Source organism: Podarcis erhardii, assembly GCF_964252035.2.
Source record: "Podarcis erhardii genome assembly, chromosome: 17".
Taxonomy (NCBI): Eukaryota; Metazoa; Chordata; class Lepidosauria; order Squamata; family Lacertidae; genus Podarcis; species Podarcis erhardii.
In genome coordinates this window covers 32,316,106-32,343,745 of record NC_138515.1, presented here as the reverse complement: position 1 = coordinate 32,343,745, position 27,640 = coordinate 32,316,106, and the positions used below count along the sequence as shown (strand labels likewise).

At 44.1% G+C, this 27,640-nt stretch overlaps 3 protein-coding genes across 7 annotated transcripts in view; 2 read left to right on the top strand and 1 right to left on the bottom strand.

The window, feature by feature from the left end:
• Window positions 1–10,608, bottom strand: part of IDUA (alpha-L-iduronidase) — a 60,005-nt gene extending 49,397 nt beyond the window's left edge. Inside the window, exons 1-2 of the mRNA XM_081845129.1 lie at window positions 10,054–10,608; window positions 6,481–6,621 (exon numbers count right to left, since the gene is read on the bottom strand). Of these exons, the coding sequence (XP_081701255.1) occupies window positions 6,481–6,621; window positions 10,054–10,247 (335 nt within the window). The 5' untranslated portion in view covers window positions 10,248–10,608. The remainder of the gene's footprint in view (window positions 1–6,480; window positions 6,622–10,053) is intronic.
• Window positions 1–27,640, top strand: part of SLC26A1 (solute carrier family 26 member 1) — a 127,526-nt gene that overhangs the window by 44,785 nt on the left and 55,101 nt on the right. For 4 of the 5 annotated variants that reach the window (XM_081845093.1, XM_081845091.1, XM_081845092.1 and 1 more), the window contains one exon: window positions 468–4,013. In XM_081845093.1, the coding sequence (XP_081701219.1) occupies window positions 468–1,970 (1,503 nt within the window). In that variant the 3' untranslated portion in view covers window positions 1,971–4,013. Of the gene's footprint in view, window positions 1–467; window positions 4,014–27,640 lie in introns of those variants that run through there. The other variant, XR_014152058.1, reaches the window with a different exon arrangement.
• LOC309332519 (protein regulator of cytokinesis 1-like) lies at window positions 12,548–27,151 on the top strand. Its single transcript, XM_081845750.1, has 11 exons — window positions 12,548–12,643; window positions 14,491–14,623; window positions 15,751–15,873; window positions 17,180–17,413; window positions 18,384–18,554; window positions 19,960–20,112; window positions 22,015–22,162; window positions 22,419–22,555; window positions 23,755–23,850; window positions 24,711–24,851; window positions 26,614–27,151. Exons 1-11 carry the CDS (start codon window positions 12,621–12,623, stop codon window positions 26,740–26,742), a joined length of 1,488 nt encoding a protein of 495 aa, XP_081701876.1. The 5' UTR covers window positions 12,548–12,620; the 3' UTR covers window positions 26,743–27,151.

Sequence of the window (27,640 nt, the reverse complement as noted above, 5' to 3'; positions counted from 1 at the left end):
CGGCTTCCAAAAAAAATATATTAAAATACTCTAATACACTTATTCTCGTTCTCCTGTAGGGATGAAATGAGATGCTGTGTGGGTTGTCTCTGCCCATCTCTCCACTGGCAGGAATTAAAATCTTTCAGAGAATACACCTTGGGGGCTGAGACAACCCCCTCCAGTTCTATTTCCTGCCATCTCCACTGCAGGTTGCATTGCTAGCTGCTCCAGGCATGGCAAAAGAGAAGAGTTGGGAACGCCACCTTGGAAGGGATTTTTCCTTCCTTCTTCCTTGTCTTCCTTCTTTTTCCACTCCCTTCTGCTACTGCTGCTGGGTTTTTACTCTCTCTCGGCTCCATAGATCTCCCTTCCCTCCTTCTTGGTCTTTAGTTTTGTGCTTAAATGGGGGGGGGCGGGGGCAGCCTCCTGTCCTTAACCAAAGCCACAGCTGTGTCTTACGCTTTCTCTCGTTTTCTTCCTCGCAGGTACTGATGGGGATTTTCCGCTTAGGCTTCGTCTCGATGTATCTTTCCGAGCCCGTGCTAGACGGGTTCGCAACCGGCGCTTCCGTAACCATTTTAACAGCTCAAGTGAAGTATCTCATCGGGGTAAAAATCCCCCGTGCCCAGGGATACGGGATCTTCATAACCACCTGGGTCAACATCTTCCGCAACATCGCCCAGGCCAACCTCTGCGATGTGATCACGAGCGCCATCTGCATCGCTGTGCTGGTGACCGCCAAGGAACTGGGAGACAGGTATAAGCACAGGCTCAAGGTCCCTCTTCCCACGGAGCTGGTGGTGATTGTGGTGGCAACCTTGGCTTCCCACTACGGGCGCCTGAACGAAGTCTACGCCTCCAGCGTGTCGGGCGAAATCCCCACCGGGTTTATCCCTCCCCAGGTGCCCAGTTTACGCCTCATGCAGAGAGTCGCCCTCGACGCCTTCCCTCTCGCCATCGTCGGCTTCGCCTTCACCGTTTCGCTCTCGGAAATGTTTGCCAAGAAGTACGCCTACACCGTCAGGGCCAACCAGGAAATGTTTGCCATCGGCTTCTGCAACATCATCCCGGCTTTCTTCCACTGCTTTGCCACCAGCGCGGCGCTGGCAAAAACCCTGGTCAAAGCATCGACCGGGTGCCAGACCCAGGTGTCCAGTGTCGTGAGCGCCGTGGTTGTGTTGCTGGTGCTGCTTTTCTTTGCGCCCCTCTTCTTCAACTTGCAGAAGTGCGTTCTGGCATGCATCATCATTGTCAGCCTGAGAGGAGCCCTCCGGAAATTCAGGGACGTTCCCCAGCGCTACCGCCTGGACCGAACGGATGCCCTGGTGTGGTGCGTCACCATGCTCTCCTCCGCCTTGATCAGCACCGAATTGGGGCTCCTGGTTGGGGCAGTTTTCTCCATTCTGTGCATCATTGGCCGCACCCAGCGCCCTCGCGCTGCCTTGCTGGGGCAGATTGGGAGCACTGTCTTCTATGAAGATGACGGGGAATACAAAAACCTCCTTCCTGTGCCAAGGGTCAAGATATTCCGGTTCGAAGCCCCGCTTTATTATGCAAATAAGGATTTCTTCCTGAAGTGCCTCCACAACAGGACAGGGCTGGATCCTGCTGTGGAAATGGCCAAACGGAATAAAGCCAAGAGGAAAGGGCCACAGAGTCTCGAAAGGGGATTTGGACAGGGAGATACGACTTCACGCTTGGTTAATAAACACAGCGACTTCCAGGCTGTCGTCATAGACTGCTCTTCCATTCCGTTTTTGGACACAGCTGGTGTTAGCGCCTTAAAAGACACACTGAAAGACCACCAGGAACTGCAGATCAGCATCCTTCTAGCTTGCTGCAATCCCTCTGTGATAGCTTCTCTGGAAAGAGGGGGCTACTTGGGAAGCGCAAGCAAAGACAAGCACGAATTGCTGTTTCACAGTGTGCACAGTGCTGTCCAGTTTGCAAGAGAGAGGGAAGTTTTAATGGACGATTCAGTTGTGTAGTCTGTGGCCCTCCACTGGCAGCTGAGGATTTCTGCATTCACTGCAAATAGGTTGTGGTCTTCAACACATTGAGACCTGGAGCCCTCCTTGAAGCACAGTGCGAAATATGGGACCACTTTCAAAGTGTTCAACTTCTATGGATACTCAATACTACAAATGCAACACAATGTATTTTAATCTTAAAAGCTAGGTCAGTAAACATACATAGCGCCAGTTCAGACATAACATTACACCATTGTTTAGTGTGACTGGAACGTGCTGCTGGAAGGGCTTCTCTTCCTCCATCTACAAAACCAATTTTCTGTTCTGTACCAGCTCAGGAAACCGGTTCATTCCAAGTGCAAACAAACAGGATCAAGGTGTGGTTTCAGATCCTAGTTTGGCAACCAACCTTGATTCAGAATCATAGTGACATGCCATTGTTTATTGTTATATCCGACCCAAGACATAGTGGTCCCTCAAGATTACATTTATTTCACTGCAAGGCTGTTTTGTTCTGAGAGCTATCCTTGATTAAACTTCTTGCTGGGAGGGGGTTATCAAACAGATAACCCCATAGATCAGTGGTTGTCAACCAGTATGCCGTGGCACCCTGGGGTGCCTTGAATGATGGCCAGGGGTGCCACGGGCAACACTGGTCTCTGTCTCTCTTTCCTTCCCTCCCTCCTCTGATACCCTCTCGCCTCCCCAAGGCTTGAACAGCTGTTTGTTGCAGCAGCCCTGGCTATGAGCCCCGCAGGTGAATGATGCCTCTGGTAGGCACCTCTCTATGGGGCAAGGGGTGGGGGCAGCTCAGAGACCAGGGGCAGCAGCAGCGGCTGCCCAGAGGACTCCCAAGGAGAGGGGAGAGGAGAGGGGAGGAGGTTGAAGGAACACTCCACAAGGGTGTTCTAAAAAGGGTGAGAGGCTGCCAGCTCTGCAGGCAATGGGTGATATAACTGGGCTCCTGAGCCCCACAGGGGTGCCAAAGAAGGAATGTAGTTGGCCAAGGGAGCCATGGATTCAAAAAGGTTGAAAACCTCTGCCACAGATCATAGCTTCATTGGGCTCTCTTTGCTCACGGAGATGCAGAACGCTGCCAAGATGGACATTTTAAACATGTGGCATTTTGGGAGATGGACCAAGATACTCTGGAATCAGAGAGACACAAGTCCAAATAGTGCTCATCCCCCACTGGGCCATGTACACATAAGGTAATGAAACCTGAACAAACTACACACTTGATTTTACCAGTGCAGCAGTACTGAACTAGCATGGACCAGCACTGATAAAGATTATGGTCTCGCCCTCCCATCTCACTCTTCTATGTATGCCTATGGGTGAAGGGGAGGGTTTTCTTCTCCACCAGAGAATTATATGGGGAGGTAGAAGGTATTCTAGCTCAGTAGATATAAATCAGATCTGTTGGTGCCTCAACCTATTTGGAGCTTCTAAGAAACCAGCATGGGTGGCGCTGTGGGTTAAAAGACAGAGCCTAGGGCTTGCCGATCGGAAGGTCGGCGGTTCGAATCCCCACGACGGGGTGAGCTCCCGTTGCTCGGTCTGAACTCCTGCCCACCTAGCAGTTCAAAAGCATGTCAAAGTGCAAGTAGATAAATAGGTACCACTCGGGCGGGAAGGTAAATGGCATTTCCGTGTGCTGCTCTGGTTCGCCAGAAGCGGCTTAGTCCTGCTGGCCACATGACCTGGAAGCTGTACTCCCTCAGCCAATAAAGCGAGATGAACGCCGCAACCCCAGAGTCGGCCGTGACTGGACCTAATGGCCAGGGGTCCCTTTACCTTTACCTTACTCTGGAATTTGTTTTGAATACCAGGACTGAGGTCTGAAATATGTGAAGTAATAATTAAAAAGTGTGCCTCTAGGCACATGCAAAGTGCCTTCTCCTCAATCCCGAGCTAGTGCAGCCTATTCCCACATATTTCAGATTAAGAAGCAGAGCTTTGCCTCCTCTCCTCCTGGTGGTACAGCAGTACAACTGCTAGCAAATTTGCAAAGCTAAGCAGGGTCAAGTATAGTTTCAGATTGGAAATGACCTCCCGCATCCCACCCCCCAAAAAAGCTAAACAACTTACCGGTAATTTCTTAATTTTGGGTTAAAAAAAATAGGGGTCGTCTTATACACAGAAAAATACAGTATATCCTACTCTTGGAAACTGGGAGAAGCAGGTGGGAGCTACCCAGGCCAGCCATACTTTGTGGACTCTGAACAATCTGTAAATTTGTGCTCTTCTCTCGGTTCTGCCGGCCTTAAACAAACCACTGAAAAGCCTTCTTGGGGACTTAGCAGTGCCTCTCAAGGACTCCTTCTCCCATCCTCTTTCTACTTTGGAGGATTGGGGAAACCCCCTAGAACAGATTTAGGGGGCATATGAGGGGAGGAGAAGAGGGAAAGTTCTATCTTACAATGAGAAAGCCTTGCACTGATGGAACTATTTACTTAGCACGATGCTGAATACAATTCAATGGTTCTAGCTTAGTCAACTAGCATACCTCAGAATAGAGCATGTGAAGAATGCTGTTGTTAGTTTAACTTGCAGGAAAACTTAAGTGTGCAACAAAACCACCACCAGGTAATCTGTAGTACAGCCTCTTAAAACATGTAAGGTCAACACATTTCAGTTTGCAATGTACTAACTTGGCTATTTCTTATATTTTGTGTTCTACATCCCCTCTATTTAACCCTCCAAAATAAGCAGCCCATTGTCTATATAACCAGTTTAAGCCCTGGAAACTATTCCGTAACATACATAATGATTTATCCCAGTGTTACCAATGTTACTAAATTAATCTGGAATCAGACTATTGTCAAAGCTATTTAAATACACATTAAACTGGATAACTTTTTCAAATCATAATATTACTTAGAACTTGGCAAAAATTAACAATGAAAAGGTTTTGTTTCACTCATTTCATAGTAAACGATTGTCTTCCATATATATGCAAGTTCTTTTCTTGATGTGGAGTTATTTTCTAAGCAAGATGATGCTGCTCTATGCCTTGTGCTTTTAATATTTTTTAAAAATATATAATATATTGTATTCTTGGCAGCAACTGACCTTCAGATGGACTTAACAATAACAAAAACATAAAACATTTAAGAGTATTGTTGTTGTGTTATGTTCTTGAATGCTATGAAGAGATCACATTCTTCCAGAATGTAGGGTGGAACTGAGCAAGAAGTTGCAAAGATGGATTCCTGTTTGCATCCCATATGAATGGGAGCCATGCTCAAGAAAGCAATAATCATTCTTTGTCATGCCATACAATGCATGAATATCATTGAAAACAAAGTATCTTTGATACCATTGAAAAACAAAATGATTCTGTATTTTTTCAATACCGTTAGAAGCATAGCTGTCAACTTACAGATTTGAAAATAAGGAACCAGCAGCCTCGAAAATAAGGGATCAGCAGCCAAAATAAGGGATTTTCCAAGCATAGGTATGTTCAACTTCTGAGCCCCTCCGAGCCAAAGGCAGAAAGCCCAGCCAGCAGCCAAACGAAGCCTCAAGCGGTGGTTCCCACAGTGCAGCAACCCGGCAAAGCGGATGCAGCAAGGAAAACCACCATCACCTCTCCGCTGGGAAGCGCTGAGCAAAGGCGAGTCCCCAGGCAACGCGGCCGATTTGATCGGCACAAGGCATGCAAGCTCCACCCCCCCCAGTCATTTTTAGACTCCTTATTGGGTGAGCAACGCAGCCAAGCAACACAGTTGGAGCCTCCCTCCTCCCTGGCCGGCAGAGAGGGAGGGAGAGGAGCTGCTTCATTTGAAACCTGGGAAATTTAAGGGACATCATCAATAAGGGACACCAGTGGGACACGGCGCTGGGATAAGTGAGTTTCCTGCCAAATAAGGGACGGTTGACAGCTATGGTTAGAAGAGGTCTCTAACAGACAGCACATAGTCAAGTTTCTATCAGAATAAACCTTACTGTCAAAAATGCTTATGGTTCTCTGCCATGGAGCCCTTGCGTGTTGCATACAATTCTAAGGCACGTGAAAAGCCTTGAAGTTCATGCAGAGAACCAATGAAGCCTTGTGGAAACTACTCTTTTTTTATTGATAAGCTCCAAAGGCACACCATTTAGAACCCTTAAAAAATGGAAATCCCATCCCATTTGTGTCCAGCCAGGCAGACTGGTACCTTCTGTGGATTTATTTGAAGGGTTAAAGTTAAATCCTTTTTAAAATACCCTTCCACCTAAGCGCTCCCTCCAAAGATGGAATAGTTCCACCATCTCCTCTTCACGCAATTTACCAGGTCAGTCCAGTTTAACTAAGACTATAGTAGGGTTGCCATACATATCCGGAATACTGCAGGCGGCAGCAGTGTCTGGACAGAAATTTGGGGGAGGGAATTCTGGGAAAATCCGGACGTACAGTAACTCACGTTAGGAGTGCTGTCTTTCCATAAAAACAGCTCAGAAACAACATTTTTCCCCCTGGTGATTTTGCCCAAAAAGCTCAACAACTTTGGCAAAAAAGAAAGAAAGACAGAATTTAACTTACCTGACTTGAATAAGTTCCAGGAGCCAGTGGATTCGAATTTGCTCGATGCCATTGTGTGGCACAGAAGAAATATAAGCCAGGTTAATTATTTGGTCTTTACTGAGATCAAACAAATCTGCTTTGCTGTGTGGCAGAGGAGGACTGAAAAGATGAGGAAAGTAATATTAATTAGAATAAAGGAGAAAGAAAAGAATTTAATATCAAAGCCAAAAAGCCAACAAATACAAAAAGAAATTAAAGCTTTGCAGACTCAATTTTCTCTAATTATAAATCAAGAAATAGAATGGAAAATAAAATTAATGAAAGAGAGAAATTTTGAATCTGCAAAGAAGTGTGGAAAATTGTTGGCCTGGCAATTAAAAAAGAGGCAGAAACAAAATAATATTACAAATATTGTATCTGATGGAAAATCTGTGGAAAACCCTGCAGATATAAGGAAATGCTTTCAGAAATATTTCAAACAACTGTATAAAAGAGGTAAAGAAGATATGGACAAAATTGAGCAGTTTCTTAAGGTAAATGAAGTGCAGAAAATTCCCAGAGATAAAAGATCCTTACTCAATGACACAATTACAAGACAGGAAGTTGAGACAGCAATAGACCAAATGTAATTAGGCAAAGCCCCAGGACCAGATGGTTTGTCTGCCAAATATTATAAAACTTTGAAAGATTGGTTAATCCATCCGCTGGCAGATGTATGTAATAAGATATTAATAGGGGAGAAACCACCTGAAACCTGGAAAGATGCATATATAAACCTGATACCGAAACCAGAGCAGGATAGATTGGATGTTAAGAATTATAGACCAATCTCATTACTTAATGTTGATTATAAAATATTTGCAAATATTTTGGCTAATAGATTGAAAAAAGGTCTTAATAGAATATATACATAAAGACCAGGCAGGATTTCTGCCTGGGAGACATATGGAAGATAATATTAGGAATATAATTGACATATTAGAAAGATTAGAGGCCAAAAGAAATTGTAAAGCTTTATTAATGTTTATTGATGCCTTCACATATATTATTTCAGCAATCCTTCCAACACCCTTGCTAGGTGGGTCAGTATTATCTCTATGTTGCAAGTGAGGGTTGCAATGGGGGGAGGGGATGGCTGTGTTTGCAGCCTTTCCCCCCCCCCCCTCCGTTCATACAGCCAGCAAATACGCAGGAAGTTTTTCATTAATGATAGCTTCCCATTTTGTACAACCAAATATTGGTTTAATATTCTGGCTTGTTCTTATGGAACAGGAAACTATGATTAATTTAAGACTCTTGGTTTAATTACAACTAGCACGAAGGAGCTGCGTATGTGGTTAGAAAGCTTGTGTATATTTGCTTCAAGATCCAAGTTACAGTTTTTTGAACTGGCTCAGTGAAGAGCTTGGGTTTGCCGATTGAATTCATGGGGTAAGGTTTCTACGCAGGCCTGCTTATTTGTTTTGTAACACAACAAAATCCTCAATAAAAACTAATTTAAAAAATAAAATAAAAGATGCACAAATGGCTTTTGATGGCTGGTGAGTACTAGCTAAGCTAGACACAACATTCACAGGGGCAAAGAAATAGCTTGCTAGCATAGTCAGTATGCGGGACGCAGGTGGCGCTGTGGTCTAAACCACTGAGCCTCTTGGGCTTGCAACTGGACATCTGCAACTGGACTTAACTGTCAGGGGTCCTTTACCTTTTTATAGACAATATATCAGAGCTTTCCAAACTTTTCATGTTGTTGACACTTTTTAGATGTGCATCATTTTGCGACACAGTAATTCATTTTTATAGGGCCGCAGGTGACGCTGTGGGTTAAACCACAGAGCCTAGGACTTGCTGATCAGATGGTCGGCGGTTCGAATCCCCATGACAGGGTGAGCTCCCGTTGCTCGGTCCCTGCTCCTGCCAACCTAGCAGTTCAAAAGCACGTCAAAGTGCAAGTAGATGAATAGGTACCACTCCGGCAGGAAGGTAAACGGCGTTTCTGTGCGCTGCTCTGGTTTGCCAGAAGCGGCTTAGTCATGCTGGCCACATGACTCGGAAGCTGTACGCCGGCTCCCTTGGCCAATAAAGCGAGATGAGCGCCACAACCCCAGAGTCGGTCAAGACTGGACCTAATCGTCAGGGGTCCCTTTACCTTTACTTTTAATTCAGTTTTACTAGTAAACTGGAGTTTAAACTAAGCCCTTTCCAGCCCCAGGAGGAGCGCGGAGAGCGTTCACATGACACACCTACACCCTGCAGCCGACACACTAATGTGTCGCAACACACGGCTTGGAAAGCTCTGCAATATACTATTGTCACCAAGAATCTGAGTTTTGCAAGGGGTGTATGCAAGCACAAAAAGCACAATGTTTGCTTTTTGGTGAGCTGAGACTGGTCTGCAAGAAAAAAGATTCCACCTAAAGATTCGGAAGAACTTCCTGACAGTAAGAGCTGTTCGACAGTGGAATTTGCTGCCAAGGAGTGTGGTGGAGTCTCCTTCTTTGGAGGTCTTTAAGCAGAGGCTTGACAACCATATGTCAGGAGTGCTCTGATGGCGTTTCCTGCTTGGCAGGGGGTTGGACTCGAGGGCCCTTGTGGTCTCTTCCAACTCTAGGATTCTATGATTCTATGCTGCTCCCTAATGCCCTGTGCATGTTTAAAAACATGCAGAGATATATAGTGCTAATCTCCAATGCTCTCTGACTTCTAAGAAGATGATCCCCTGAAACGCTGTACAGTATCACTCAGGGAAATGATGAGCGTGAAAACGAGTGATGCAGCAATTAAGACTGTTGGGCTAGGACAGCAGGTAGGAATCAGGGTTCAAATCCCACTTGGTCAGGAACCTCCCTGGGACAGTCACCATCTCTCAACCTAACCTACCTCACAGGGATGTTGGGAGGATAAAACAAAGGGGGAAGGAACCGTGTTGTGTTACCTTGAGCTGCTAAGGGAGGAAAAACGGGGCACAGGTTGCAGCAAATAAATTTGCAAGAGCAAAACAAACCACGTGCTGCATACTGCTTGTGCCCTGCATAAAGTGGACTTCTTTTGATCGTTAGTAAATATAGCTCCTAGACAGCATCTTAAAAAGCAGAGACATCACCTTGCCAACAAAGGTCTGTATAGTAAAAGCTGTGGTTATCCCAGTAGTGATGTATGGAAGTGAGAGCTGGACCATAAAGAAGGCTGATCGCCGAAGAATTGATGCTGTTGAATTATGGTGCTGGAGGAGACTCTTGAGAGTCCCATGGACTGCAAGAAGATCAAACCTCTCCATTCTGAAGGAAATCAGCCCTGAGTGCTCACTGGAAGGACAGATCCTGAAGCTGAGGCTCCAATACTTTGGACACCTCATGAGAAGAGAAGACTCCCTGGAAAAGACCCTGATGTTGGGAAAGATGCAGGGCACAAGGAGAAGGGGGCGACAGAGGACGAGATGGTGGGACAGTGTTCTTGAAGCTACCAGCATGAGTTTGACCAAACTGCGGGAGGCAGTGGAAGACAGGAGTGCCTGGCGTGCTCTGGTCCAGGGGGTCACGAAGAGTCGGACACGACTAAACAACTAAACAACAAATATAGCTCCTGTCTTACCAATATCCTGTGCTTTCCCAAAAGTGCTTCAATTCCCTTTCGGTCTGTGAGACGTCCACATTTATTAGGAAAGCCCCAAAGGCTACTTGCACTGTGAGTAACAGTAGTGCGGCGAGGCTCCACGCCCTGCAGGATCTTCTCCGACCCGGAGAAATTTGCACCCAAAGGAGACAAAGACTTTTGCGCCCTTCCATCGTATGTTTCCAAAGAACTCAGCGGCGCAATCTATGCCTCGCGCAGGGGATGGGGAGGCGCTGCATCTCTTCTCTCCCGGCTGTCACTTTTACGCTGTCTAAATTCAAAGTTCCGACTTTGGATCTGGGATCCTGGGTCCCAGCGACGGGGTGGACGATCCCTAGAGACGCAGCCTGCTGCAGTTTTCTTCCCAAGCTGCAACGAAGTCCACCCCTTTTTCCTACGGCACATGGTCGCTCCTATTTGCTTTACTTCCTGCTTTTCTCTTCCGCAAAAGAGAGGCGCGGGGAGTTGCCTTCTCCCCAAAGCAAAGGCGAGTCCGATCATGGGGCTTACTCGAGGGTAAAGCTGCAGGCTATGGCTCACAACAGGGGGGGGGGGGGAATGCAATATGAGAACACAAAAATGCATAATAAAACGCGTACCTGGCAAACCGCCCTAAGGGTGGGACTGGTTTGCACCATAGCTGTCACAGATTTGAAAATAAGGGATCAGCAGCCAAAATAAGAGATTTTGGCTTGGCTTATACAGAAATCTGGCACTGATGGAGCCAGGCTGCTTTGGCTGCCACTGACTGTGTTTTGCAGGGGGTTGGACTAGATGATAGCATCCCCTCCAGACAGTGCAGCATCTTAATGTAGTGATTTCCCCCTCAGCGTCCCTTTCATAACTCTATTTTTATAAATCATTTGTCCATCCATAGTTCAAATTTTTACAAGTTTTCTGTCAATCCTACCAATTTTATGTAACTCTTTGCAATAGCTTTTCCAATAAATTATAAACTTCCCCCATTCTTTATTAAAGAGGTCCTCTTCTTGGTTTCTAATTCTGCCTGGAAGCTTTGCCATCTCGACGTTGTTCATCCGTTTTGTCTGCCCCTCTTCTTGGGTGGGAGTTGTAGACCCTTAGGATCATCTAGTCCGACCCCCTGCAAAACACAGTCAGTGGCAGCCAAAGCAGCCTGGCTCCATCAGTGCCAGATTTCTGTATAAACTAAGGCAAAATCCCTTATTTTGGCTGCTGATCCCTTATTTTCGAGGCTGCTGCTCCCTTATTTTCAAATCTGTAAGTTGACAGCTATGGGAGGCTGCCTTATCTCCAGTCAAACCCTTGTTGGTCCACACTGGCTCCCTAAGACGTTACACGGGGATGCTCGCTCAGCCCTACTGGGGGATCGAACCTTTAACCCGCTTTCAGGAGCAAGTTTCTTGCTCAAAATCTAAAGGGAATTGCCGATGATATGATTGAAGCCAAACTGAGATATCTATTAAATGATGATGACCCCCTAAGATCAGTTACAGATAGGCTCATCACAGCTATCTGCCAATCACCCATTCCCACCACCCTTCTCAGTAATACCCCTCCCCACCTTCTCACTATATAGAAGGGTCTGGAAACTTCTGTTTCAGTGTATCTGAAGAAGTGTGCATGCACACGAAAGCTCATACCAAGAACTGATTTAGTTGGTCTTTAAGGTGCTACTGGAAGGAATTTGTTTTGTTTCCCCTAAGATCACTCATGGTTGCCAGATTCTTGATCAGCCTCCTATCCCTAAAGAAGAGAAACGGACTCCTGTGCGGCTCGGATAATCCCTTTAAACGATGATCTATGCTTTAGGAGGTAATTAGGTGATATCACCATTGATATCTTCAATTAATTTATGAGTAGAGGGCGATGGTTAGGTTACAAATTTATTGTAATGTATGATGGTGGTCTTTTGTTTTTGTTTTGCTTTGGTTCCTGTTTGTCTTTTGTAAGTTTTGGCGGTTTTAAATTTGGAGGTTTAAGTATATTATGTTGGTATGGGAAACTGTCGTGTGATGGGCCAATGACCGTAATAAAGATCAATCCAACCCGCTTTCAGCTCGGATCTATACAGCCTTTCCCTGACCAACCACCCGTTGAACTCAGCGGGATTTACATGAGTGACGTCGCCTTCTGCCAATCAGGCTTCTGCACCCCTTTACGTCTCCGCCTTCCACCTCGGCACCGACATCCCCTTTGCCTCCCTCGCTGCTTAGCTTTGAGGGCGGCCAATCAGCGCTTTGCCCACACCCCTTTACGTCACCGCCTTCCACCGTGCGGAGCGGACATCCCCTTTCCCTCTGTAGCTGATTTACGACCAATCAGCGCTTTGCCAAGCTTCCGTGAGCTCCAATAGAGGCGCACGGAGGGGCATTTATGGGGGTGGGAAGGAAACGCGCTTCGCCGTGGCCAATGGGAACCGGAGGTGCCTTGTTGATTGCTCAGTCCGACGTCCAATCAAGAGGCGCGGCGGCGAGAGCCTGTTGCTAGGCGGTTCCTTCGACGTTTGTTTTGAATTTTGGCGGCGGTTCCTAATTCGGAATTCTTCGTTATTTTAATTACCGGTGATGGCGAAGCCGGCGAGGGAAAGGTGAGAGGGGAAACGGAGGGAAGGAGGGAAGCCGAGGGCCTCAAGGGGACCCGAAGCTGAAGGCTGGGAGATTCAGGGCGAAAGGAAGAAAGCTAAAAAGATTTTTTAATTCTCCTTTAAAAAAAATATATCCTGAAGTCTTTCTGTTAGGCATCATGTTGACTGAAATACCAAAAAGCCTAAGGACACTTTTTATGTATGCAACCGCATACATAATAGGATTTCAATAGCTAAAATTTTAATAGCTAAAAACTGGATTTTAATAGCTAAAAACTGGATTTTAATAGCTAAAAACTGGATTTTAATAGCTAAAAACTGGATTTTAATAGCTAAAAACTGGAAAGACGATTTAATCCCCACAAAAACTGACTGGCAAGCGAAGATGATAGAATATTTAGAACTTGGGGAAATGACTGGGAGAATAAAAGGAAAATCAAATCAGAAAATAAAGATTGGGCAATATTCAAAGAATATCTTTTAAAAGCACTGTGATAATGCAGCTTAGATTGCATCTTGAAGGGTAAGGAAACGTTAATAAAAATAATTTCTATTGGTAAGTAACGGGAGAGAGTAATAATAAAGAAGTGCATATAGAATAATATGGTGTAAAAAGCACAAGGAGGTGAGTCGGAAGTTAAAGTGTGTCTAATGTCAAAGGATATGTTGCTAGTTAGTGGTTTGTGTATGTTTATTGTTATTGCCTATGTTTGATGTAAATTGTTTTGTAATAAAGAACTTTTTAAAATTATAATAAAAAGGAAAGCTTTGAATTGTGCAGTGAGGCTGTGGAACTCCCTGCCACAGGAGGGCGGTGGTGGCTACTGACTTTGGTGACTTCAAATCAGGACTAGACAAATTCAGGGAAGGTAATGATGAAGTGTTGGGGAAGGGTGAAAACATGTGCCTTTGGGGGTAGTTTGTCCGCCTTTGGTCCCCGCCCGGCACTCAGCTCTCACCTGTGGCTCCTAGAAGCTGTCAGCATGTGATGGGGGGCCATGTCCCAGGAACGACTTTGACTGGCTGCCTAAACCAGACGAGGGCAGCCGATGAGTCTCAAACCCTCATTGAGTTAGGAGCTGCCCTGCATTCAAAGACAGGATCCAGTGGATTAATAATAATAATAATAAATTTTTATTTATACCCCGCCCTCCCCAGCCAAGACCGGGCTCAGGGCGGCTAACAACCAATAATAAAAACAAGTTGATTAAAATACAATTTAAAAGATTAAATATTAAAACAATTAGGGAGCAATCTCATCATAGGAGGAGAAAGGAAAAAGAAAAAGGGGGAGGGAATCAAACTGATTCTGAGCCAAAGGCCAGTTGGAACAACTCTATCTTACAGGCCCTGTGAAAAGAAATCAGATCCCGCAGGGCCCTGGTCTCAAGAGACAGAGCATTCCACCAGGCCGGAGCCAGTGCTGAGAAGGCCCTGGTTCTGGTTGAAGCTAATCTAACTCCCTTAGGGCCCGGGACCTCTAGGGTGTTGCTATATATGGACCTTGAGGTCCTCCGTGGGGCATACCACGGATTGAGTTGACAAGACCAAGAGTGAGGCCAATGGGCAAGAAGGCAGTTTCTGCACCTGCTGTTGGGGGGAGTGAGGGGCAGGTAGCCCATCTAGGAGAAGGGAAAACTCTGATCCTAAACCTTTCAGGAGCTATGTTTGAAACTAACCAGGTGCATTCCGGGCAGATCAGAAACATACAAAGGGAATATTTGTGAAGCACAAGTCATGTATAATATGGCCGAACAGATGCCGATGTAGGAAACGGAACAAAATCGTGATAGAATGAAAGCAAGGCTTGGAGTTTCTCATGTGCCATTTTCTATTTTATTATTGTACAGTGAGGTTTTGGCCTCCTCCCTAGTGAATAGCGTGACCCAAGCTTTTGGAAAGCTTGTAGACTTATGGAACGAAATGGGTATCAGCAGAGAACTGCAGCTGGAGCGCATGCAGACAGCTAAGGCGCACATTGAGGTATGGAGCAGTGTGTGTGTGATTTGTACTCCAAATGCTCTTAAACAGTTGACTTATTTCAGTTTGCCAATTTATATATTAATGGGTTTTAGGTCCTTCTTTGTGTTTTGTTCCAAATAATATTTTGTTGCTTCAAAGCAACGGTGTGAGTTTTTGGGAGAAAATTCCAATTTCTAAGTCCGGTGCTCAGACTGTTGCTGGGAGATTAATCGGTTTTTTTGTTTTGTTTTGTGCTATTTACCCTCCTTCCTGAGACTATGACCCAGCTCCCCAAGGAATGAAGGGAGCTGTATTTCAGCAACATCTGGAGGGACGCAGGTTCTTGACCTAGCAGATCCTGAATCTTTCAATTAAGTTGCAGGCCTTCATATGTTTGCTGACAAAATTAATAATGCTCACTAACTTGCATTGCAAAACTTACATGAGCTGCAGCAGTTGGCTTTTATTTTTGCAGAAGTGACAGTATATTTTGTTCTCTTCCATTTTTACAACAATTGATCCAATGCACAGTTTCTACTTGATTTTGGAGACCTCAGCAGCAAAAATGTAAAGGGCTTACTTAGGCAGTCAATGACTGGTCTCTTCCTACATATAAAATGGGTATGGCTAAATGCAGAGACTAAGAAAATATGGTCCAGGTCCCAAATCACCTGGTTAAATATTTCCATTTTTCGACCAACCTTATAGTATTTACAAAAGCTATAAGCCAAGCTGTCTGCTGATAGTTATCTGAAACACATCAGTAGATGAAAAGGAATGTGAAGAAAGAACTCGTTTTATAGAAACTTCCACCCCCCAGTTTTCTTGATGGCTGGGAGGGGGTTATTTGCTACTGACAAGTTGCTGTGTGTAAACATGGTTTAAAGCCAGCGAGCTAATAATGCAAAAAACAGGAAGCCTCAGGAAGCCTACCAGACCACACTCCAGTTACTGAGTTTGGGAGATGGTAGTTTATATGTCAGAAACACTACTTCTATTACAAACTTGAGTGGTGTGTATTTTAAAATGCAGAACATTAATGTGGCACAAATTCTTAATTTAGCTATGGGTGCAATGCTTCAATTTGACAGTTAATAAATCTGATAAGGAACTGTACTTACACTACTGTTGTATGGGTTTTTGGATAGACTCTGTTGAATGAAATGATTGAGGAAGAAAGTAATTTGAAAGAAAAAATTGAAAATGACATTGAAATACAGAAGTCTCAGTTGAACATCGTGAGATACGAACTCAAGCTGGACCCTTACCAGGCAAGTTGCTTCACTGCTGCTTATTTCGGATAACAAAGCACAAAGATGTCACTTAGGTTGAAGTCCTATACTTGATATACCAGGGAGCAACCCTCATTAAGTTCAGTGGTGCTTACATCTGATTAGACTTGTATACAGTGGTGCCCCACAAGACGAACGCCTCGCAAGACGGAAAACTCGCTAGACGAAAGGGTTTTCCGTTTTGGAGGCGCTTCGCAAAATGAATTTCCCTATGGGCTTGCTTTGCAAGACGAAACTGTCTTGCGAGTTCCTGCGGGTTTTTTCCCCCCTCCCTCCCCCCTTTTCCTAAGCCCTAAGCCGCTTATCAGCTGATCCGCTAAAAGCCGCTAAACCGCTAATAGCGCTTATCCGCTAAGCTGTCAATGGGCTTGCTTCGCAAGACGAAAAAACCGCTATATGAAGAGCCTCACGGAACGGATTAATTTCGTCTTGCGAGGCAGCACTGTACAATTACAGTGTTAACGACAATGGGCTGATATCTGCCACCATGATGAGTTTTTATTCTCAGCACTGTTTCTGTAATTACCATTGCATTTGAAAATGTGGAGCTCTTGCTTTGCACGTGTAAGGTTTCTATTGAACACTTGGAATCTCTAGAGCCCTCTGATGGGCATAATTGTAATTAATGTGATTCTTCAGAGCTGCTTTTTACTGTTGTAATGAATTAAGACTTAAAATATTTGGTCTGGCAGCTGACTGGAAGGTTACTGTTCAAATACAAATTCTGTTTCGGTACAGACCTGTCAAAGCGTGATCTTTGCTCAGTACTGCCACTCACTGTAGTGTCAATACAGGCATCCTTCCACTTATGCATGGCACCAGGAAATAATTAAATGATTTGATTCAAACCTGGAAATGGCGAGAGAGAGCTGGAGAGTCCGTGTGGCTCACAAGGAGACCCTCCCTGGAAACCACAGAGGATGTCAGTGAGAGCATAGGAAGCCCCAAAGAGACTGGAGGTGCAGCAGGGCTTTGTTTACGCTGCTCAGCCTCCCCGCCTACCCACAGCTGATGTGCGGGGTAGTGCAGCAGCAGCAATTTCCTGCATGTCCTCCAGCCTCCTGCCAGCCCCAAAGTTTCAATTATAGTTGTGGGTGTTTTTGGATACAGTATATTTTGTGTGGATTGAAGAGAGAGCGGCTGAGATGGCATTTGAAAAGGCTTAGAGGGGGCTCCCCACTTTACATGATTTCAGTTATGCGTGCAGGGACCAAAATGTAACCCCCGCGTAAGAGAGGGGGACACCTGTACATTTCTGCACCTAACCCTTTGTGACTCTTTACAGGTTGGTGATGGCTTATCCATCATCCAGTTAGAAAAAGAGTTTCGTCTGGCTTTAGAAGGCGCTCTTAAAGAAAAACAAGAGAGGCTGACGAAGTTGAAACAGCTGCAGCTAGAGGAGCAGAGACTATGTTCAGAGCTTTACGCTACTCCATACTACATACCGACCGGCAGTGTTCCAAGTTGTTTGCAGCTGGAAGAATTAGACAAACATGTTCAGCAGCTCTTGAAAGTGAAGGTGGAGTACTGACCCCTCCCCCTTTGCATTATTTAAACAGAAACATTGTATTTATTTTTATTTATTGAATTTATATACCCAATATATAGTAAAAATCAGAGGTTCTGATAAGGCTTGCTGGGCTTGGACCCAGGTATGAGCCACAAATGGAGGCATTGTATGGCTTCTGAATATTTCTCTGGTTTGAATTAAAATGTAAGAAGAATTCTCAGCAACTTACACTTTCCCCCTCCCCTCTAGTCAGCCCCTAAATGGTTACTTTTGCAGCCAGGAGACCTGCTGTTGGGGCCTCTAGATGTGTAAAAGTTAGAAGTGAAGATAGGGTTGCCACATTTTACAAAGTGAAAATCCAGACAGAAGAGTTGTAGAGTTTTGGTTTGGTTTGGTTTGGTTTTGCAAATAAATTGAAGCTATTTCTGAGGAAGATCTGCAAAATGACACTGCCGCCATGCGTGCGGATTTTCCCAGACATTGCTTGCGGCTCCAGTATTACAGATATGTCTGGGAAATTCCATATGGCAACCCTAAAACTTGAATTCACTCTGAAATAAATATTTTCCCTTGGGAGAGGGGGAGTGATTCAACTTACTTCTAAGCTAGCCTGGTATGAATTATAGGGAGCTTCCTCATGCCTACTAAACATGCTGCTTTCTTATCTCCTGGCAAATTGCTTTTGAATGCTTGTTCTAGAAAAATTGCATTTAAGTCATATCAGATATTCATTCTGGTTATCCAGAATTAGCAAATAGCCTTAATCAATAAACAGATCTGTTCATTTTTTGTTGAGCGGGTGAAACTAGTTTGATATTCCTGTGTTGCACTTAAAGTTGGACAGTGTCAGGAATATTGTCAATCTGTTTTGTTGGGTTAAACATGTGATTTTTAGATGTTCTTTATCTCTGAGACCTCATGACAGCATTACATTTGAAAGCTGTTTGATCTGACTATTTAAATAATTTTATTTGTTTAGGAGCAAAGATTGAAAGAGTTTTTTAAACTAAGGGAAAAGATCAGGCAGTATAATAAAGAAATTGGACACACACCAGATGGGACACTGGAAAGTGATATGTTGAGCGATGAAGAAGAATGCATTTGCCTTACAAAGAAAAACCTTGAGGATCTCGAATTGCTTGTTCATCAGGTTGGTCTTTTGAATGTAAAAAAGATGTATTCACATGAATGAGGCTGCTGTTCAGATTGTTTAGCCCACATGAATACCAGAACCAATATGGTCCTTAAATGATGTTGGGCAAATGCAACAGGTGTGCAACATGGCTTGCAAAGTGCAATAAAGGCCTCCAATATGGAGGTATGAGTGCTTTCTTATAGTCAGGCCAATGGGTCTTCTGTAGCTAATAATGCTGCAAGGTGATATGTGTGGCCATGCAATGTAATAGTGAATGAGGGTTCCATCTCTATTCTAACTTCCCACTCCCTGCCTTCAGCCATTTGAAATGAGACGGTGGAGCACGGGTTCCCTGTTGGAACTGTTGTGATGCAACTCGGTTTGAACTGGAGGCTGATTTGTCTCCATGGGAAAGAGTAGATAGAAGGAAGAACCTCCAAGTTGCCTAGACTGTCCTTTAACCTGTACTGACCTTCCATCATGTGTTAGACATGTTTTTAGCGTTCCTGACCTCATTTCCTTCTTTTTCTACATCATCGCTGGGAAAGAAAACATCCTTGCATCTTCCCTATACAGTTGTACAGTGGTACCTCGGGTTACGAACGTAATTCATTCCAGAGGCCCGTTCTTAACCTGAGGCGCACTTTCGCTAATGGAGCCTCCCACCACTCCGCCGGCGTGCAATTTCCGTTCTCATCCTAGGGCAAAGTTCTCAACCCAAGGTACTACTTCTGGGTTAGCAGAGTTTGTAACCTGAAGTGTTTGTAACCCAAAGCGTTTGTAACCAAGGTACCACTGTACCTTGGAAGTCAAACGGAATCCGTTCCAGAAGTCCATACAACTTCTGAAACGTTTGAAAACCAAAATGTGGCTTCTCATTGGCTGCAGGAAACTCCTGCAGCCAATCGGAAGCCCCACTGGACTTTCGGCTTCCAAAAGAGCATTCAAAAACCGGAACAGTCACTTCGGGTTTCGATTGTTCAGGAGCCAAAATGTTCGAGAACTATGCTGTTCGACTTTCAAGGTACAGCTGTATGTGTATTTCCTTCAATAAACTTAACTTCCATCTTTTTCCAAACTCAAGAGTCTTGGTGTAATTATATCCAGGCTAAATTTTGTTCTACTTCAACAGTAATTCAGTGTTCAGTTAGTTAAGCTTCCAAGCTGCATGTTAACTTCAAAACACCAACATTCTCCCCCCCCCCCCCGCCTTATAGAACTGGTAATCACAATACTTCATTGCTTAATTTTGGTACCATGATCAAGGAGTGTTGGCATGCACTTTTCCTGAGGAGAAGATGATGATTGTGGTGGTGTTACATCTGGCTTGACTTGCTCTTGAGACTATATGAGACTTACCTTGTTGCTGCCTTTTCCATATAGCTGTTTTGTACGAACTGATGTAGATGTGCCTTTGTAGTTGCAGGTCAAGAAAGACTCTCTAATTGCCAGCAGAGACGCTCTGGTGAAAGAGGTGCAAGTTTTGTGGGACAGACTTCAACAGCCACAAGAGAAGCAGGAGCAACTCACAATGTTGGCAAGCAGATGTCCTATTTCTGAAGCAATAAAAATGGTAATAGAATCAGAATTCTGATGGCACTGTTCATTAATAATAGACTGACTACAATGGTCTCTTATGTAATTTACAATACAGAAAGGTAAGAGTCGCTTAAAACTACAGAATCAGACTTCAGTTTAAATGTGTGCTGGATTTTTTAAAAAGTCTTCTGTAGGCTCTGGAAGATCAGGGAGGGGGTTTGCCTGACCACAACTGGAAGGGTATTCCACAAAGTTGGGTCTACAATACTGAATTCACAGCTCCTGGTGGATACAAGCCACGAATCTGAGCCACTAATATTGACTCTGCCCAAGTTCTTGATGATCAGGTAAGGATATATGGGATTAGGCAGTACCTGTGGTATCCTGGACCCACATTGTTGAGGGCCTTGTAAATTACTGTATCTTTCGCCCTATAGGACGCATTCCCCCCCCCCCAAATAAAGGGGAAATGTGTGTGCGTCCTGTGGGGCGAATGCAGGCTTTCGCTGAAGCCTGGAGAGCGAGAGGCGTCGGTGCGCACCAACCCCTCTCACTCTCCAGGCTTCAGGAAGCTATCCGCAAGCCTTGGGAGCCCGGCAGGAGTGCCCACCGGGCTCCCAAGGCTTGCGGATAGCAGCCTTTTCTGGGGTCGGGGGAAGCTCAGGCATCCCCCGCCCCAGCCCTGCGGCTGGGGGGGGGGGAAATAAATATTTTTTATTTATTTCCCCCCCCCAAAAAAAATGAGGTGCACCCTATGGGCCAGTGCGCCCTATAGAGCGAAAAATACGGTAATACAAGAACCTTGAACTTGGTCATGTAGTGTTCAGGCAGTCCATGTAAACCTTGGAGCACTAAAGTTACATCCCGGGGATAGTCATTCCTGATCAGCAGTCTAGACATAGTGTTTTGCAGCAGCTGGAGCCTCCAGGTCTAAGAGTAGCCCCACATAGGGCACATTGCAGTAATCAAGTCTTGATTGTAAAAGAACGGCTGTAGTTGACATACCAGCTATAGCTGGTAAAAGGCACTTCTATTGAAATTAATGGCCTACCTTAAGTCATAGAATCATAGAATCATAGAGTTGGAAGAGACCACAAGGGCCATCGAGTCCAACCCCCTGCCAAGCAGGAAGTGCTCATTAATTTCAGGGAGTCTAGTCTGAGTAAAACTTAGTTGATTACTACCCAGTGTTTTTTCCCCCAGATGTTGATATTTACTGACTTTACCGCCTGTTTTGTTTCACTGGATCTGCTTTGATGCTAGACCCTCAACTGTTTTGTGTCTCACCTGCAGTGAGTGGTATTTTAATTTTGAAGCTTCTGAAATAGCAGCTGCATGTGTTTATTTAAAATATTTCTTCTTCAGATACATTAATATGAGATGTATGTAGTTGCTTAAAACTATAGAATCAAGCTTCAGTTAAAATACCTGCTGGATTAAAAGAAAAGTTGCCCAGAGAAGGGTCTTTCCAGAAGACATAGGCAGAAAAGGGCACATTTTCAGGCATTTGAACCCAAAGCTATTTAGGGCTTTAAAGTTATGTAGTAGTAACTTAAATTGGATAATGCGGGAGCCTTCTCATTTTACCTTCTGGAGCTAACATCTTGCTCTAATGTATTTTGAGCGTGTGGTCTTATGCTAAGCTCAGCTGACATGGAAGCATTAAATTTAAGTGTGAAGGAAATGGCCATTTTTAAAAAAAAGTTCTAAAGAGTTAATTGTATTCTACGTGAATGCCTCTTGGTGTCAAACTGACAGTCAGATCAGATTACTCCAGTTTCAGGAATATCCTCAGTCTGCGTACATCACTGCTACAGCCTTTGCTGTAACAAATTTGTAGTCATGGAGAAGTCTGAGTAATTGTCTGGAAATAGTGAAAGCAAGATCTCCATTGCCAAATACAATAACCATGAGACACTTGTTTTGTTTTCATTAGTGGGAAGAGGAGTTGGAGAACCTGGAAGTGCTGAAGAAGGAATGTTTAAAACAAATTACTTTCAGAGTCAGGCAAGAACTTCATGATTTCTGGGGGAAATGCTTTTATTCTGAGGAACAAAGAGCTGCGTTTCAGCCCTTTTTAAGTGGTAATTCCTTACATCTTATATCTTTCAAATAGAAACCTGTATTTTGTGTCTGCTTATGACTAAAGACAGGTAAAACTATTTTTTGTCATAATTTAATTTTAAAAATGGAATGTCTGGTTGATGAGGCAAAATTCTGTTAAATCTTCTAGGGCTGGGTCACAGTGAAAGTGCTTAGTCGCTATTTGATCCTCATCTTCTAGTTGCAGAGTCATGCCATGTGCCTATTGAAACCTTAACTCTTGCTTTCTTGCTTTAGATAATTTCTCTGAAGAGTTGTTGAGTCAACACGATGAGGAACTTTTGAGAATAAAAGAGGTTTATGAGAAAAACAAACACCTATATGATAATGTTCACAAATGGAATGCCATCTGGGAGCGTTTGGGTGAACTGGAGGTCAGAAGTACTGAATGCTTATGTTATCTCACTGCAGAGAGGGAAACATGAAGCTGTTTTTAGATATGGGTAAAATCTAGGTGAGCACCAGACACAAGATTCGACTCGTATCTGAAGCTTTGGGTAGGAGCCCAATCTGTTTTGGAGCTGCTCTTTGGTCTTTCCAATTCATCTCATTATTCGGGACCAAGATACAGTGGTACCTTGGTTTATGAACTTAATCCGTTCCAGAAGTCCGTTCTTAAACCAAAGCGTTCTTATACCGAGGCGTGCTTTCCCATAGCAGCGAGGGACTCAATTTACAAATGGAACACACTCAACAGGAAGCAGAACATGTTCTAATTCCAAGGCAAAGTTCACAAACCAAAACACCTACTTCCGGGTTTGCAGCGTTCTTAATGCAAGTTGTTCATAAACTAAGCTTTTCTTAAACCAAGGTACCACTGTTCTGTTAAAAACAAAACTGCCACCCAACCCCACCTCTATCTGTTCACTCCGTCCTTGGAGGTTTTGAAGCGGAGATTGGGTGGCCATTTATGATTATAATGGGAATCTAAAACTGTATTGCTTCCCTTCCACAGAAGTGGATGAAATGAGCAGGCATGGGCTCCTGCAGGGTGGATTAACACTCCCAAATTGTAGGCAAATACACCAAACAGAGCAAATGAGCGAAAGCTAGCCAACGGAACAGTGCACTTGTTCAAAAGTGACCATTTGACACAACTGTCAGAAACTTACAGCTTCTATACTGTATAGACACAAGGATACTAGGATGATACCAGCCCACCCATCATTCGCTGATAAATGCATAAAGCAGCTGTGCAATGTTATTTGCTTGACTTCAAAGGAACTGACATATGCCACTGAGCCGCAAATACTCTCATACTTGGTACTTTGAAAGGATAATCTTTTATCTGCCTGGGCTTGTACTAGAATAAGAGCCACAATCTTACTCGGAATGGCAAGATTCTTCTGAATGTCTGCTTCAGGTTTTTGCTCTAGGAGGCTTAGTTTGGTCAGAATCGAGTGTATACGCTTCCAGAGTTAATGCTAAATGCATTACTTCTGGTGAATGAGCCACCATAGCCACTAGAGGGCTGTGGAAAATTTGTGTCCTGGGCTTTTAGACTCGTCCACCCATGTAGTATAGGTAAACAATCAGTTACTTAATGTGTAACCTGTTTTCCTTCTGTATTCAGAAAAAATCGACAGATCCAAGCAGACTTCTAAACAGAGGGGGTACCTTACTCAAAGAGGAAAGGGAAAGATCAAAGCTTCAAAAACAATTGTTAAAGGTAAGTCCCAGGGCCATTTTTGTGTAGTTTCCATCCATTTGGGTGAAATTTGGTGCCTGATCCACATGAACACACCTAAGTAAAACAATAGACGTAACCCCTTGTTGACTAACACTCCTTGGCAAAGCAGTTCTAACATGTATATAATGCTTTCATCTCATAAACTTTGGAAGTATTTTCTGTGCATATAAAGTTGCCTCTGGAAAGCACATTGAGGACACCTCAAATCTGAGGTCCAAGTGACTTCAGGTTCTTAGCATGCTTGATCGTTTCTTGGCTGGTCTAGCTAACGTCTCTAATAGTGTAGAAGAAAGTGAATTGTTCAGCTGCAAACGGAGTTGGAAGAGTGCCTTGAATAGTGGCAGTGTGAAGTTTAAAGTCTTTCTGAAATTGACTAAACTGGTTGTCAGTTCAAGGTTGAAATTTTAAGTCCAAACCACCTTCCTGGTATAGACTGAGCATATCATTTAGCTCTTCAGAGGAGATGCTGCTGGTCATTCCATGACCTGTGAATTGTGACAAGTTGGCCTTCTCTGTGATAGCACACACTCTGGAGTGCCCTCCCTTGGGTAATTTGTGAGATGGAATCAGTAATGACCTCCGAATGCCTTGTGAAAACGGGCTTGCTCAAGGTTTATTCAAGCTTCACTCAAGCTTTCCTGACTCTTTTAAGGTTTATTTTATTTTTGTTTTGCATACTGCTTAGTTTTTATTATGATATAAAGTTGTGCTTTATTTTTATTTCCCTTTTAATTTAGTTTTTAGGAAATGTTACATTTATATTTTTAGGTGAACTGCATTGAGATTTTTATTAAATAGTATTATTTTTTATTTTTAAAAAACTTTTTTGCCAAAACTAGTTGGGGGAAGAACTGAAGAAAGATACTGAAGACTGGGAGAAGGAAAACAACTCACACTTCCTTGTTAATAATCAGAGGTTTCTGGACTCCATGGCCCGTCAATTGCAGCATCACAAAATTAAGAAAGATCAACCCAAAATTGTAAGTTTTGCGTGTGAGTCACTTAATGCAGCCCATTATTTATTTGATAAAAATGTGATTGCCGTGTTTGGGATGTGTTGTCAATTCTTTACTAAATAATGACTGTTCCTTATTGACTCTGTCTGCCATGTTCTCTTTGGTGTTCTCTCACTTTCGTCTGGTTGCTGTTGCAAAGTTAGTCACTTAAGCTAGGATCTAGCCAGCATTTGAAGCTAGTTACAAATTCAAAGCTAATTCTGGCTAGCACAAAATGTGGTTCATCACCAATGTTTACAACTGAGGGAGAAGGAACACATGATCCAGCAGTCTAGTCCCCTATCCAAATGACAGCAGATGTTCTATATACATCACAGACCATGTCATAATTGTGTGTCTTGTCTGTATAACGACCTGGCAAACAGGTTGGGACTAGATTTGCCGCTTTCGTTTTCCTTGCAGCACAGAACCATTACATTCCCCCCACAAAATAATCAATGGAGTGCTTGAATGTTAGCCTATGATGGCGTTCTTTCTCAGTCTTGCAGGAGTGTTTCTTTTTCTCTGTGCCTGGTGGGAAGAGGGAAGTTTGACAGCAGGGATGTGGTGATGCTGCCGCAGCCATGGGTGGAAAACAGACTGCTTCTGGGGTACTGTTGATCCTTGCTACCCAAGGACAGAGCTTGTACAAAACAATAAGGTTGTCAGGGGAGAGCATAGCAGTGCCAGCAAGACATGCTTAACTGTTCAGAATATGTGGAATGCAAAAGTTGACTATGTCACTGAAACATCACTGGGTGTGCATTGGCTCCTTAGAAACCTGTGAAAAGCAGCTACTGGTCCTATTTTACAAGTGCTGGAGCACTAAATATAAGTGCCACACTTTCTACAAATTCTCAAGGGTGGACCGAACATATTCTTGGTTATGGATCACTCATTTATCAACTGTGGGCTGCAATTGTATGTGGACCAGCAGCCTTCATGCTTGCAGCATTTCTTTTTACTGCCCCTGGGGACTTTCAGATAATAATAATGATGATAATAATATTACACCCCACCCATTTGGCTGGGTTTCCATAGCCACTCTGGGCAGCTTCCAACAAGAGATTAAAAATACATTAAAATATTAGTCATTAAAAACTTCCGTAAACAGGGCTGCTAAAGTTAGATAGATAAGATAAACTTTATTCACATTAGCCAACGGCCATAGCAACATAAAACAAGCAATATATACAAATAAAATAAAGTTAGATAGTTGTTTATTTCCTTGACATCTGATAGGAGGGCGTTCCGCAGGGCGGGTGCCACTACCGAGAAGGCTCTCTGCCTGGTTCCCTGTAACCTCACTTTTCGCAGTGAAGGAACCGCCAGAAGGCCCCCGGCGCTGGACCTCAGTGTTCGGGCTAAACGATGGGGGTGGAGATGCTCCTTCAGGTATACTGGGCTGAGGCCAGCACCAACACTTTGAATTGTGCTTGGAAACATACTGGGAGCCAATGTAGATCTTTCAAAACCTGTGTTATGTGGCCTCTGCGGTCTAGCTGGATTCTGAATTAGTTGCAGTTTCTGGGTCACCTTCAAAGGTAGCCCCACCTTTGGGGCGACCTTTGAAATACTGAACATCTCTTGGAAGTATCAGGCTGGAGCTTTTGCTTGGTAGGGCTGTAGGGCTCTTTCTGTTAGCTGCTGCTCCAATGTAGAAAGATGCAACAGAGAACTTACTGAAGAATTGCATTGTTGTTTAACAGAGTTAAAGCAATGTTTATTTCATGTGTGTTTTTTGCAGTCATTGAAGAGGGATGAATGTGGAACTCCCAAATCAGCCACTAAAAGACCAGCAGGAGGTGTGAACATGCCACCTCCTAGCAAGATGCGGAAAGTAAATAATCTTTTTGTCCAACAGGCAATTATCTGATAGAAATTGTGTGCGTGCTTCGAAGCCAAAGTACAAGTAGCCCTATTCGACTAGCTTGCATCAGTCAGAAGCAAAGTACTGTAATGACAACTTGCCTTATTTTATTTGACAGAACCCCTGTATGTGTGTATGGGAAATTCATCCGGAAGACAAAAATGTATCAAGGAGTTAGTGATCTGCCATGGTTACCCTTCCTGCCTCTGTTCCTTCCCCTTCCCTTGCTCTTGTTAAGTTTTTTGATGGTGTGAGAACAGTCTTTAACGTCCTGAAGATTGGGAGGAGGTGAAGCAAGGGGTGTAGGAAGGCTTCCAACAAGAGATTAAAAATACATTAAAATGTTGCACATTAAAAACTCCCTAAACAGGGCTGCCTTCAGATGCCTTCTAAATGTCAGGTACAGTGGTGCCCCGCAAGACGAACGCCTCGCAAGATGGAAAACCTGCTAGACGAAAGGGTTTTCCGTTTTGGAGGCGCTTCGCAAAACGAATTTCCCTATGGGCTTGCTTCGCAAGACGAAATGTCTTGCGAGTTTTTCCGACTTTTTTCCCCTCCCCCCCCTTTTTCTAAGCCGCTAAGCCGCTAAGCCGCTTATCAGCTGATCCGCTAAGCTGATAAGCCGCTAATAGCGCTAATCCGCTAAGCCGTCAATGGGCTTGCTTCGCAAGACGAAAAAACCGCTAGACGAAGAGAATCGCGGAACGGATTCTTTTCGTCTTGCGAGGCACCACTGTAGTTGTTTATCTCTTTGACATCTGATGGGAGGGCGTTCTACAGGGAGGGCGCTACTACCAAGAAGGCCCTCTGCCTGGTTCCCTGTAGCTTTTGCTTCTCTCAGTGAGTTATAATTTTTACAAGTATACATCAAATAAAAACCATGAATCTCCAGACTTCTCACCAT

Coding starts and splice junctions, on each gene's coding strand:
- LOC309332519 (XM_081845750.1), top strand. CDS start 12,621: ATGGCGAAGCCGGCGAGGGAAAG. Junction 12,644..14,490: donor GCGAAGCCGGCGAGGGAAAG/GTGAGAGGGGAA, acceptor ATTATTGTACAG/TGAGGTTTTGGCCTCCTCCC. Junction 17,414..18,383: donor AGCAGCTCTTGAAAGTGAAG/GTGGAGTACTGA, acceptor TTATTTGTTTAG/GAGCAAAGATTGAAAGAGTT.